We start from the raw sequence: 14737 nt of genomic DNA, 5'->3' as shown, positions 1-14737 counted from the left end.
TACTTCTATTGCCAGGCCTGGATTTTCATACATGCATTAACCACCAGGAAATCTGTTCTATCATTTACAGGCTACTTTACATTTATACCTAGTTTTTTTTTTTTTTTTTTTTAGTTTTTAAGTAAATCAATAACCAGATGTTACGTTTTTGTAATCTGGGAAGTCCATTCATTTCAGACTACTTGATGGTCTGCCCAGCACTGCTAAGAAATATAGGGGGTAATTCCAAGTTGATCGCAGCAGGAAATTTTTTAGCAGTTGGGCAAAACCATGTGCACTGCAGGGGGGGCAGATATAACATGTGCAGAGAGAGATAGATTTGGGTGTGGTGAGTTCAATCTGCAATCTAAATTGCAGTGTAAAAATAAAGCAGCCAGTATTTACCATGCACAGAAACAAAATAACCCACACAAATCTAACTCTCTCTGCAAATGTTATATCTGCCCCCCCTGCAGTGCACATGGTTTTGCCAAACTGCTAACAAATTTCCTACTGCGATCAACTTGGAATTACCCCCATGGTGCAGGTCCTTCTAGTACTTAAATGACGTTACTCACCCCACCACCTTTGGCAGTAAATGTGGGTGGGTAAATTGTTCAGTTTATATGTTCCCTCGATTTAAATAGTTTTCTTAGATTTGTTTTTTCTATCCTTTTCCTTTGCTGTTACAACATGAAGTGCTTTATTTTGAGATATTTTTTTTTCCGTTTTTTTTAGCAAATATAAGCTGCACATCAACTGCACTGTTTGCTCCAGTCTATATGGCCTTAATGATCACTTGTGCTCTTTGTCAGGTAGCCTCAAACAAAGTATAAAATACCTTCATTTTTATTTACTTTGACATAACCTAATACATGCTTTTAGTCTGTTTTGTTCTTTTTTTTAAGACTACATTGCACAGAACTCTCTGATAGAATGGAACTTTGACTATTTCTGCACTGCAGGCTCGTGTATCATTTCCAAATGTACTGTAAATAAAGATCTTTAGTCTTCTTACATATTGCTCCAACAAATGAATTACTCTAGTGGTCTTAAGTGAAGAGCAAAGTAAACTGACAATCTATTATTTTAAATGTATATTCATAAACATTCATTGAAACACAGAATTATTCCTTTCAAATGCCTTAATATTTACAGAATGAGAGGGGTTGGGTTCGCAATGCCGGTGGTCAGAATACAGACTGCAGCATCCTGACAGTGTGAATCGCAACAGGGGGGAAGGGAAGTATACTTACTTTCCCCAGTGGTCCCCTAACCTTCACCCTCCCTTCCCGCTGCCTAAACCTGACCGGATCCCTATGAGAGTCTCCATGCACCAATATATAGTTTTGCCATTTGTTTGCACCTTTCATGTATAGCAGGCGAGTCCCTGCGTGAAATTGTAACTGCTTTAGAAAACGCTAATTTGTTCTTTTTCAGACTGTAAACTGTATATATTGGCTGTGTAATTTAACATTTGGAGGCTTAAGACAAAGCTGGTATCTTAAGATGATAACCTGTAAAAGGACAAAAGTAACCAGTTGCAAAATATGTACTTTGAAATTTTGGTGTATATTTATTTTGTTATACTTGGAATTCTTCAAATATATGCGTTACATGATTCAGGTGTGCCAACTAATGCACTAAGCATTATTATTAAATATTTCTATATAGTTCTATAATAAAATGTACTTAGATACAGTGCATTCTTGCCAAATATTCATTATTCACAATCTCTCAGGACACTTTGGAAGTTTTAAATTTTGAAAAACAAAGTATTACCTTTTCATATTAGATTGGTCACATTGCTAGTCATGTCCTCTTTCTTTTAATGTGTATTGAATGAGTGGGTAGAGAACTTTTTTTGTTTTTTATAATTCTCCTTTAGGATTAGTTGTAGGGTGTATTCTTATAGCCTGGTAAAGTGATTGTTCAGCCTTCACGCAACAGTGTTCATGGTTTTACCATGCAGGGTTTAAAACTGATGTACAAGAGTGTCTATTGAAGCAGACGCTCCCACAGTCAGAAATGAGGCATTTGGCCTGATTCTGAGGTGGGAGTAAAGCCAAAAAGACCAAGTAGCTGCACCTGGACAAACCATGTTGCAATGCAAAGGGTGCATATTCATTCATTCACATGCAAGGTAAACCCTGGCTGCTTTTGCATATAGCCCACAAATGCTTTATATTTACACTGCAATTTAGATTTGAGTTTGGATACAACCCTCCCAAAACTCTGCACATTGTTACGTTTATCCCAACTGCAGTGTAACATGATTTTCCCAAGGTGCTTATTTACTTGCTCTTTTTTGCTTTACTCGGCTCAGAAGCAGGCCCTTTGTCTCCTTTTATCCCACATAATATGTAAACAGACTCAGGTCATCTCAGTCTGTCTCCGGGCCTGGCTCTGATTTCTGCTGATCTCATTCTTTCACTTCAGCTCCATACTCCGCCCTGATTCCCACCTCCCTGTCCCCCATGTTTACCTATGCCCATTACTCTGCAGCAGGTCGGTCCCATCTCTCACTCTCCTCCCACAGTACTAAAACAAAACCTCTACAGACAGTCCAATTTTTTTAGAATGCTTCTCAGGGGTCACTTTCTGCTTGCCTGCCACCAATAAATGGAATTAAAGCAACAACATTCTCACAATAGTTGATTTGATCATTTTGACAGCTGTTATTTTATATGTGTAAAAATATATATTTTTCGAAGACCATTTAAAAGGACCAAATAGGAGTTACTGATACTGTGGTTTGGTATAACCAACATGCTTATGTCGTCTACCTATTATTCTTTTACATGTTATTGATGAAATTGCCAATAAGTGTGCAGTAGATGTCAATACTTTTATTCTCTTGTATTGGTCACATAATAGAATCACTTCTCCTGAGCAGTTTACACCGGAAGAACGGATATTAATATTATGGCTTCATTGTATGTTGTCACTATAAAAGCCCCTGTATAGTCTGCATTCTAGTTTCTAGGCAGTTACTCTGTTTACGTTTTATATTGCATGTGTCACTTTCTACAGATCTTACAATAAAAGTCTGTTTTCTGAGATGTTTTGCTTGATTTGATTTTTGGGGGGGTTTTTTATGCAAGAACGTCAGACAAAGATTGAAATATTTTGTTTAAAAATAAAACAAAAAACTAAGGCTCAGGGAGACAAACTTTTGAACTAATGTCTGACTCGCTGTACTGTTCTTAGAGGATTTCTTTTAACACAGATCAGCCGGTTTCTGGACTACTAGTTCTTACTGATATTTGTGGGAACTTATGTCCATCTAAGGTCTTTGGTTCGCAATTTCTCATCCTATGACTATCCGATTGCTCATCCGTCCAGCTGAAGTGATGATTTGACTGGCTGATAAGATGGATAATAAAGAACCCACAAAGTGGAATGTAATGTTTTCATGTACTTAAAGGTGTGTTTAAAAATAATTGTAATAATGGTGCCGTTCCCTAGGGTCAGGGCGCTTACTCTACTGTATTCAGTTTAAAAAACTGGGTACACATGGATAAGCGGCAAGAAAAGGAGATGAGCCTGTAACAACAAGAGCATGGGAATACTAGCAGCAGCTTAGAATATTGTGTTCTATCAGACCTTGCCTTTCCATATGTAAACAAATAGGAGGAGCCAGCCCAACACTGAAGGTACGTACACACTGGCCGATATATCGCAGGTCCGTTGGCCAGTGTGTACGAGCAATATGTCTGTGAACACAGTCATTCAGACATATCGCGTTGGCTCTGCAGCATAGCCGACGGCCAATATAGCTAACAACCGCCCATACACTTACTGCAGATGCCAGTGGTGATTTACAGCACAACTGGGAGGTAGGATGTAATTGCCCGCACAGTTCGTGACGTCAGTCCCTACTGATCGGGTAGTGTGTATGCACAACAAACATACAATATCACCAAATAGTCCACAGGCGCTGATGTAGTTAACCATAGACAGAAATCCTCAATTGTAAAAAAAACTGTCCATTTTCTTTCGGTTAGATCCCTCAAGTTTCCGAACACATTAAAAAAGAAAAAGAAAGATACAATAGTGTAATATTGCAACTAAACAATTTTCTGGATTAATCTATATGGATGAGAATCGTACCAAGAGGAATGGTCATCCATATAGATTAATCCAGATAATTGTTTGGTTGCAATATTACACTATTGTATCTTTGTTTTTGTTTTGTTTTAATGTGTTCGGAAACTTGAAGGATCTAACTGAAAGAAAATGGACATTTATTTTTTTAATTGAGGATTTCTGTCTATAGTTCACAACATTAGCGCCTGTAGACTATTTGGTGATACAGGTTGAGTATCCCTTATCCAAAATGCTTGGGACCAGAGGTATTTTGGATATGGGATTTTTCCGTATTTTGGAATAATTGCATACCATAATGAGATATCATGGTGATGGGACCTAAATCTAAGCACAGAATGCATTTATGTTTCATATACACCTTATACACACAGCCTGAAGGTCATTTGTGCATTAAACAAAGTGTATGTACATTCACACAATTCATGTATGTTTCATATACACCTTGTACACACAGCCTGAAGGTCATTTAATATAATATTTTTAATAACTGTGTGTATTAAACAAAGTTTGTGTACATTGAGCCATCAGAAAACAAAAGTTTCACTATCTCACTCTCGCTTAAAAAAGTCCGTATTTCGGAATATTCCGTATTTGGATATGGGATACTCAACCTGTATTGGATTATTTGGTGTGTGGTGAAACACTATTTTACCATCTGGTTCATGTTAGACCGCTGCCTATAGCGCACTGATTTTTTTTTTCCAGTTTATACTATTTATTGTGTATGCACTGGTCCATCTGTAGATATTCATTAGCACCTGTTATACAGTCTGCTAACATGTAGTCCCAAGGAGTAGAATTTTTGAACTATTACAACAAGAGGGTGCAAATGTTTCTCATTTCTAACAGATGTTCTGCTTAAAAGTGCAGTGTTTATTTCTCATATGTCCTAGAGGATGCTGAGGTCACATCAAGAACCATGGGGTATAGACAGGATCCGCAGGAGACATGGGTACTTTAAGACTTTCAAAGGGGTGTGAACTGGCTCCTCCCTCTATGCCCCTCCTCCAGACTCCAGTTTAGAATCTGTGCCCAGGCATACTGGATGCACTCTGAGAAGCTCTACTGAGTTTCTCTGTAAAGACTTTGTTAGGTTTTTATTTTATTTTCAGGGAGTACTGCTGGCAACAGTCTCCCTGCTTCGTGGGACTTAGGGGAGAGAAGTCAGACCTACTTCTGTGAGTTTCAAGGCTCTGCTTCTTTGGCTACAGGACACCATTAGCTCCTGAGGGTTTGATCACTAGGTACGCCTAGGGGCTCATTCCCAGAGCCGGCCGTCACCCCCCTTGCAGAGCCAGAAGACAGGTGAGTAGAAGAAGAAAATAAGACTTCAGTGACGGCTTTGAGGTACCGCACAGCGATCGCACGCCGCGCGCCATGCTCCCACTACACAGCATCACTACAGGGGGCCGGGCACGGAGGGGGAGCGCCCTGGGCAGCATATCTATCCTCTAAAACTAACTGGCAAGAGCGGACATAGTGCCAGGGCACTGTCCGGACCCCCGCCAGTATAAAAAATTATTTAAAAAGAGCGGGTCTGAAGCGCGCCATTACGGGGGCGGAGCTTAGTCCTCACAGCACAGCGCCATTTTCTCTACACAAGGCTGCAGAGACGCTGGTCCTTCCTCACACTGCTACATAAGTATCAGGGTGAAAAATGGGGGGGGGTCTCAGTTATTTTGGTGCATTATTTGTAAATTATAAAAGCGCTGCAGGTCTGGGGCATTTCTGTGGTGTTTCAGACCGGATTGGGCGCTGGGGTCTGAGCTGGCAATAACTCCCTCTGCGTCTCTCTGACCAGCTTTACTGTGGGTCTGTCACCTATAGGCTCAGTGTGTCTGCGTGTGTTGGCTGCACGTGTGTCGGCATGTCTGAGGCGGAGGGCTCTTCCCAGGAGGATACTGTTAGGGACACAAATGGCTGTGGGAGTGACCCTGTCGGCAACACCGACACCTGATTGGGTGAATGTTTTGAGTGCTCTGAATGCTAATGTGGCTCTGATAAATAAGAGATTGGATAAATCTGGGTCTCAGAACCAGGCTTGGAAGAAATCCGTAGAGGATGTGTTGTTACAAGTCCATACCCCCTCGGGGTCACAAAAACGTTCATTTACCCAGCTTGCAGACACAGATACCGACACGGACACTGACTCAATTGTCAACTATAGTAATGCCAGATTATATCCAAAACTGGCAAAGAGCATTCAGTACATGATTGTGGCTATAAAAGACGTATTACATATCACTGAGGACCCTACTGTTCCTGATACTAGGGTCTGTATGTATAAAGGAAAGAAACCTGAGGTAACGTTTTCTCCCTCTCATGAACTGAACACGCTTTGTGAAAAGGTTTGGGAAAATCCTGACAAAATGTTTCAGATTCCCAAAAGGATTCCAGTGGCGTTTCTGTTTCCCTCTGGGGATAGGGAAAAATGGGAGTCACCCCCCATTGTGGACAAAGCTCTATCACGGCTGTCCAAAAAGGTGGCTCTTCCGTCCCCTGACACGGCAGCCCTGAAGGATCCTGCGGATCGTAGGCAGGAAAATACATTGAAATCCATTTATGTCACCACGGGTATGCTACTCAGACCAGCCATTGCATCTGCGTGGGTGAGTATTGCTATCGAAAAATGGGCAGATAACTTGTCATCTGAAATAGATCCCCTGATAGGGATAGCATTCTTTTGACACTAGGTTATATCAGGGACACTGCAGTCTACCTAAAGGAAGCTGCGAGGGATATTGGCCTCTTGGGATCAAGGGCCAATGCCATGGCAGTCTCAGCTAGGAGAGCATTGTGGATTCATCAATGGAATGCTGATGCTGACTCTAAGAAAGCTATGGAGTCTCTACCGTATAAAGGTGGTGTATTGTTTGGTGACGGCCTCGCTGAGTTGGTATCTACGGCTACCGCGGGTAAGTCATCAGTTTTACCTTATGTGCCTGCACCACAAAAGAAAGCACACCACTGTCAGATGCAGTCCTTTCGGCCCAATAAATACAGAAAAGGCCGAGGGTCTTCCTTCCTTGCTACTAGAGGAAAGGGAAAAGGTAAACGATCACCAGCCGTATCCGGTTCCCAGGAGCAGAAGTCCTCCCCGGCTTCTGCCAAATCCACCGCATGACGCGGGAGTCCGCACCGGTGGGGGCACGTCTCAAGCTCTTCAGTCAGTTCTGGGCTCGTTCGGCCCTGGACCCAATAGTGTCACAGGGATGCAAACTGGAGTTTCACTCACCGATTTTTCAAATCGGCCTTACCAGCTTCTCTTCCGGACATGGAGGTCGTATGCGCCGCAATACAAAAATTGTGTCACAATCAAGTCATTGTCAGGGTTCCCTCGTTGCAACAGGGAGAAGGCTTTTATTCGAGCCTGTTCGTGGACCCGAAGCCAGACTGCTCAGTCAGATCAATCCTGAACCTCAAATCCCTCAATTTCTACCTAAAAAAAATTCAAATTCAAGATGGAATCTCTCCGGGCAGTGATCTCCAGTCTGGAGGAGGGGGATTTTATGGTGTCGATAGACATAAAGGATGCCTACTTACATGTTCCCATTTATCCTCCACATCAGGCTTATCTGAGGTTTGCAGTTCAGGATTGTCATTACCAATTTCAGACATTGCCGTTTGGTCTGTCCACAGCTCCGACGGTTTTCACCAAGGTAATGGCCGAAATGATGGTTGTCCTGCGCAAGCAAGGAGTCACAATTATCCCGTACTTGGACAATCTCCTGATAAAGGCGAGATCCAGGGAACAATTACTGCAGAACATTACGCTATCCCTGACAATTCTGCAGCAATATGGTTGGCTCCTAAACTTGCCAAAATCACAGTTGGTTCCGACGGGACGGCTGTCGTTTTTGGGAATGATTCTGGACACAGAACTACAGAGAGTTTTTCTTCCAGTGGAAAAAGCTCTGGAAATTCAGAACCTGGTCAAACAAATTCTGAAACCAGCAAGAGTATCGATCCATCAATGCACTCGGTTGCTGGGGAAGATGGTGGCGGCCTACGAGGCCATTCAGTTTGGCAGATTCCATGCCAGAGTGTTTCAGTTTGACCTGTTGGACAAGTGGTCCTGTCCCATCTGCACATGCACCGAAGGATAACCCTGTCTTCCAAGACCAGAATCTCACTCCTGTGGTGGCTGCACAGCTCTCACCTCCTAGAGGGACACAGGTTCGGGATCCAGGACTAGATCTTAGTGACCACGGATGCGAGTCTCCGAGGCTGGGGAGCAGTCACACAGGGGGAAAGATTCCAGGGAAGATGGTCAAGCAAGGAAATGTGTCTATACATAAACGTTCTGGAGTTAAGGGCCATTCACAACTGCCTTCTGCAAACGGAACATCATCTTCGCAATCGGTCCGTCTTGATTCAGTTGGACAACATAACAGCAGTAGCGTACATAAACCGCCAGGGCGGAACGAAGAGCAGAGCGGCAATGGACACAAATGTTCTCCGTTGGGCGGAAAGGCATACAAGCGCTCTGTCAGCGATATTCATTCCAGGAGTGGACAACTGGGAAGCAGACTTCCTCAGCAGACACGATCTCCATCCAGGAGAGTGGGGTCTTCATCAAGAGGTCTTTGCAGAAGTGACAAGTCTTTGGGGAATTCCTCAAATAGACATGATGGCATCTCGCCTCAACAAGAAACTTCAGAGATATTGTTCCAGGTCGAGAGACCCTCAAGCAATAGCAGTGGACGCCCTAGTGACACCGTGGGTGTTTCAGTCGGTGTACGTGTTTCCTCCGCTTCCACTAGTTCCAAAAGTGATAAAGATCATAAGAAGAACAAAGGTTCAAGCGATCCTCATTGTTCCAGACTGGCCAAGGAGGGCTTGGTATCCAGATCTTCAGGAATTACTCATAGGAGATCCCTGACCTCTTCCTCTGAGGGAGGATCTGTTACAGCAGGGGCCGTGCGTGTTCCAAGACTTACCGCGACTTTGTTTGACGGCTTGGAGGTTGAACGCCGGATCCTAGCACAAAAGGATATTCCCAAGGAAGTCATCCCCACTCTTATTCAGGCCAGGAAAGGAGTAACGTCTAACATTACCACCGTATTTGGAGGAAATGCGTGTCTTGGTGTGAATCCAAGAAGGCTCCTACGGAAGAATTTCAGTTAGGACGTTTTCTCCATTTTCTACAAGCCGGTGTGGATGCGGGCCTAAAGTTGGGCTCAATTAAAGTACAAATTTCAGCTTTATCGGTTTCCTTCCAAAGACAATTGGCCTCCCTTCCAGAAGTTCAGACTTTCGTGAAAGGCGTGGTGCACATCCAATCTCCCTTTGTGTCCCCTGTGGCACCGTGGGATTTTAACGTGGTGTTGCAATTCATTCAATCTCATTGATTTGAACAGAAGGTAGAGTTGAAATTCCTCACTTAGAAAGTGGTCATGCTGTTGGCCTTGGCATCTGCAAGGCGGGTGTATGAATTAGCGGCCTTGTCTCACAAGAGCCCTTATTTGATCTTCCATGAAGATAGAGCAGAGTTGAGGACTCGTCAGCAATTTCTGCCGAAAGTGGTTCATCGTTCCACTTGAACCAACCTATTGTGCTGCCAGTGGCTACTGACGCCTTGCGGGAATTGAAGTTTCTCTATGTAGTCAGAGCTTTAAAAATTTATGTCGCCAGAACGGCTCAGTTTAGGAAAACGGACGCTCTGTTTGTCCTGTATGCTCACAACAAGATTGGGGCTCCTGCTTCACAGCAGACTATTGCGCGCTGGATCTGTCATACGATTCAGCATGCTCATTCTACGGCTGGATTGCCGTTACTGAAATCGGTGAAAGCCCATTCTACCAGAAAGGTGGGCTCGTCCTGGGCGGCTGCCCGGGGGTCTCGGCATTACAACTTTGCCGAGCGGCTACTTGGTCGGGTTCAAACACCTTTGCGAAGTTCTACAAGTTTGATACCCTGGCTGATGAGGACCTCATGTTTGGTCAATCGGTGCTGCAGAGTCATCCGCACTCTCCTGCCCGTTCTAGAGCTTTGGTATAACCCCATGGTTCTTGATGTGACCCCAGCATCCTCTAGGACGTATGAGAAAATAGGATTTTAATACCTACCGGTAAATCCTTTTCTCTTAGTCCATATAGGATGCTGGGCGCCCGTCACAGTGCGTACTGTATCTGCAGTTTTTTGTTACGTTTCAACACGTTGTGTTACTTTTTTCTCATACGTCCTAGAGGATGCTGGGGATGACATCAAGACCATGGGGTATAGACGGGATCCGCAGAAGACATGGGCACTCTAAAGACTTTTCATTGGGTGTGAACTGGCTCCTCCCTCTATGCCCCTCCTCTAGACCTCAGTTTTAGAAATGTGCCCAGGTCGACTGGATGCACTCTGAGGAGCTCTACTGAGTTTCTCCGAAAAGACTTATGTTAGGTTTTTTATTTTCAGGGAGATCTGCTGGCATCAGACTCCCTGCTTCGTGGGACTGAGGGGTCAGAAGTAGGAACCAACTTCCTAAAGAGTTTCATGGCTCTGCTTCTGGCTGACAGGACACCATTAGCTCCTGAAGGGAACTGAACGCTAACCGTGCCTAGATGCTCACTCCCGCAGCACGCCGTCACCCCCCTCACAGAGCCGGAAGTCAGATCTTCAATCAAGAAAGTGACTGCTAAAGGTACCGTGCGGCTGGCGGGAGCGCAGCTCGCCATGTTGCCCACACATACACCGGCACTGCAGGGTGCAGGGCGCGGGGGGCGCCCTGGGCAGCATGAAAGCTATGGAAACTGGCATAAATAAGGGGCATAAGTTGCTGAGGCACAGTCCTACCCCCACCAGTATAAAAAATTACCTCATAAAAGCTGAGGAGAAACACACCATTGAAGAGCGGAGCTTCCTCCTCAGTCAGCCAGCACACTGCTCAGCGCCATTTTCCCTCTCTCCTCAGGCTGCAAAGACAAGGCTGGTCCTCCTCCACTACTGAACAAGTATCAGGGTGCAAAACGGGGGGCCACAGTGAATTTGGTGCTATATAATTGTGTGATTAACATTATAAAAGCGCTGAATGTCAGTGGGCATTTTGTGTTCACAGCCATTGTGTTACTGGCTCTGGGTTGTGAGCTGGCAAATCCCATCTGTGTCCCTCTGACAGATTTTACTGTGCGTCTGTCCCCCTATAAGTCCCGGAGTGTCTGTGGTGTGGTTCTGCACGTGTGTGACATGTCTGTGGCAGGGAACTCTGTGGAGACATGTTGGGGACACAGAGGTGTGATATGACACCAAGAGCCTGACTGGGTGAAAGGTTAAATGATAGTGTGAATCATATCAGTAAGAGGTTGGACTGAATCTCATACAGAAAATTAAAACTCTGATTCCTGTGTCGACACTAGTGATTCCAGGGGAAAAGGTCCTAAGTTAGCAAAAAAGCATTCAAAACATGTTTTAGCTATAAAGGAGGTGTTAGAAGTTACGAAACCCCCTCTTTTACCACAACGAGAGGGTTTACTTTAGTAAAGAAGTAATGTAATTTTCCCTCCACCTCAGGTCTCATTTAACCTGAAAAGAAATTTCAGATTCCCAAAAGGAATTCAGGCAGCTTACCTTTTTCCAAAAAAGGTGGGAGTCACCCCGCATTTTAGACAGGGCCTGTCATAAAAGAGAAAAGGTGTTTCTCCCTGCGCCTAGAATGGCTTCACTTAAGGAGCCGACAGACCGCAAGTGAGTGAGGTGATTTATTGATGTGGCCAATGGGACATTACTCAGGCCTACCATTGTCTGTGAGTGGGTGAGTAGTGCTATTGAAAAGTGGTCAGAAAACTTGTCATTAGACATTGACACAATAGATGGAGACGAGATACTCCTAACGTTAGGTCATATCAAAGACGCTGCTGCGTGCGTACTAGAATCCATGAAATATATTGGTTTCTTGGGATCAAGAACCGCTACCATGGCAGTATTGGCTCGGAGGGCGTTGTGGATTCGCCAGTGGAATGCTGATGTAGATTCCAAGATAAAATATGGAGGCTCTCCCGTAAAAAAGGTGAGGCCTTGTTTGGTGATGGGCTGGATGCGTTAGTCTCGGCGGCTACCGCAGGTAAGTCGACGTTCTTGCCTTATGCTCCTACACTGGCGAAAAAGACACCACTCTCACATAAAGTCCTTTCGGCCCAACAAATACATAAAGGCCAAAGGTCTCCCCTTTTTTTGCAGGTGGGTGAAGGGGAAAAGGAAAGAAATCCGCAGCGTCTCCCTGATCGCAGGAGCAGAAGTCCACCCCTGCTTCTGCCAAATCGGCAGCATAACGCTGGGGCTCCCTTGCTGGAGTCCGCTCGGGTGGGAGCACGTCTGAAACTTTTCAGCCAAATCTGGATTCAATCTGGCCTGGACCAATGGGTCTTACAAATAGTGTCCCATGGGTACAAACTAGAGTTTCAAGACGTCCCCCCATGCCGATTTTTCAAATCGACCTTGCCAACTTCTCTTCTGGGAAGAGAGGCAGTAACAACGGCAATTCAAAAATTATGTCAGGATCAGGTCATTGTCCTGGTACTCTTGGCACAGTAAGGAGAAGGTTTTTTTATTCAAGCCTCTTCATAGTTCCGAAGCCGGACAGCTCGGTCAGACTGATTTTAAACCTGAAAATCTGAATCTCTACCTGAAAAGGTTCAAGTTCAAGATGGAATCCCTGAGGGTAGTGATTTCCAGTCTGGAAGAGGGGGACTTCATGGTGTCAGTAGACATAAAAGAAGCTTACTTGCATGTTCCCATTTATTCTCCTCACCAAGCTTATCTGAGATTCGCAGTACAGGATTGCCATTACCAGTTTCAGACGTTGCCGTTCGGACTCTCCACGGCACCGAGGGTATTCACCAAGGTGATGGCGGAGATGATGGTCCTCCTTTGTTAAAAAGGAGTCAATATAATTCCTTATCTGGACGATCTCCTGATAAAAGCGAGATCCAGGGAACAGTTGGTGCAGAACATCGCACTCTTCCTGTCAATACTCCAACAACACGGTTGGATCATGAATTTTCCAAAATCGTAGTTGGAACCGACGACAAGATTGTCCTTTTTAGGGATGATTCTGGACACAGAAGTACGGAGAGTATTTCTTCCAGTGGAAAATGCTCTGGAAATCCAGAAAATGGTCAGACAAATATTGAAACCAACAAGCGTGTTGATCCATCAATGCATTCGGTTGTTGGGGAAAATGGTAGCGGCCTACGAGGCCATACAGTTTGGCCGATTTCATGCCAGAGTATTCCAGTGGGACCTGTTGGACAAGTGGTCTGGATGCCACCTACACATACACCGGAAAATAATCCTGTCCCCCAAAGCCAGGATTTCACTCCTGTGGTGGCTACACAGTTCTCACTTACTAGAGGGACGCAGGTTTGGGATTCACGACTGGGTCCTAATAACCACAGATGCAAGTCTCCGAGGCTGGAGAGCTGTCACACAGGGGGAAAGCTTCCAAGGAAAATGGTCAAGTCAGGAAGCCTGCCTTTACATAAACGTTCTGGAATTGAGAGCCATTTACAACGGCCTTCTACAAGCGGTAGATCCCGTGCAGATCCAGTCGGACAATGTAACAGCAGTCGCGTACATAAACAGGCAAGGCGGAACGAAAAGCAGAGCGGCAATGGCAGAGGTGACCAGGATTCTCCTCTGGGCAGAAAGACATGTTAGAGCTCTGTCAGCAATTTTCATTCCGGGAGTGGACAACTGGGAAGAAGACTTCCTCAGCAGACACGATCTCCATCCAGGAGAGTGGGGCCTCCACCAAGAAGTCTTCGCAGAGGTGACGAGTATTTGGGGAGTTCCTCAAGTAGACATGATGGCATCTCGCCTAAACAAGAAGCTTCAGAGATATTGTTCCAGGTCGAGAGACCCTCAAGCAATGGCAGTGGATACACTGGTGACCCAGTGGGTGTTTCGGTCGATATATGTTTTCCCTCCACTTCCACTGATTCCAAAAGTTCTCAAAATAATAATAAGAAAAAGAGTTTGAGCAATCTTCATTGCCCCAGACTGGCCAAGGAGGGCTTGGTATCCAGATCTTCAGGAGTTGCTCATAGAAGATCCTCGGCCTCTTCCTCCTCGAGAGGACCTACTGCAGCAGGGGCCGTGTGTTTATCAAGACTTACCGCGGCTATGTTTGACGGCATGGCTGTTGAGCGTCGGATCCTAGCCCGAAAGGGTATTCCCAAGGAAGTCATCCCCACTCTTATTCAGGCCAGGAAAGGAGTAACGTCTAAACATTACCACCGTATTTGGAGAAAATATGTGTCTTGGTGTGAATCCAAGAAGGCTCCTACGAAAGAGTTTGAGTTGGGACGTTTTCTCCATTTTCTGCAGGCTGGTGTGGATGCGGTCCTTAGATTGGGGTCAATCAAGGTCCAGATTTCGGCCTTATAAGTTTTCTTTCAAAAACAATTGGCCTCCTTTCCACAAGTACAGGCGTTAGTGAAAGGGGTTCTGCACATCCAGCCTCCATTTGTGCCTCCAGTGGCACCATGGGACCTTAATGTGGTGTTGCAGTTCCTTCAATCGGGTTGGTTTGAGCCTCTACAAGAAATAGAGTTGAAGTTTCTCACTTGGAAAGTGGTGATGCTTCTGGCGTTGGCATCCGCACAGCGGGTGTCTGAATTGGGGGCCTTGTCCCACAAGAGCCCTTACCTGATCTTCCATGAAG

General features: G+C 44.9%; 1 protein-coding gene across 5 annotated transcripts in view; it reads left to right on the top strand.

Moving 5' to 3' along the window:
• CILK1 (ciliogenesis associated kinase 1) overlaps positions 1–3039 on the top strand; it is a 200203-nt gene extending 197164 nt beyond the window's left edge. For all 5 annotated transcript variants that reach the window (XM_063916695.1, XM_063916694.1, XM_063916696.1 and 2 more), the window contains one exon: positions 718–3039. In XM_063916695.1, the coding sequence (XP_063772765.1) occupies positions 718–815 (98 nt within the window). In that variant the 3' untranslated portion in view covers positions 816–3039. The remainder of the gene's footprint in view (positions 1–717) is intronic.
• Positions 3040–14737: the final 11698 nt, after the last annotated feature.

This window comes from Pseudophryne corroboree, chromosome 4, assembly GCF_028390025.1.
Source record: "Pseudophryne corroboree isolate aPseCor3 chromosome 4, aPseCor3.hap2, whole genome shotgun sequence".
Taxonomy (NCBI): domain Eukaryota; kingdom Metazoa; phylum Chordata; class Amphibia; order Anura; family Myobatrachidae; genus Pseudophryne; species Pseudophryne corroboree.
The sequence above is the reverse complement of the archived record's forward strand: the minus strand, read 5'-3'. Positions and strand labels throughout refer to the sequence as shown.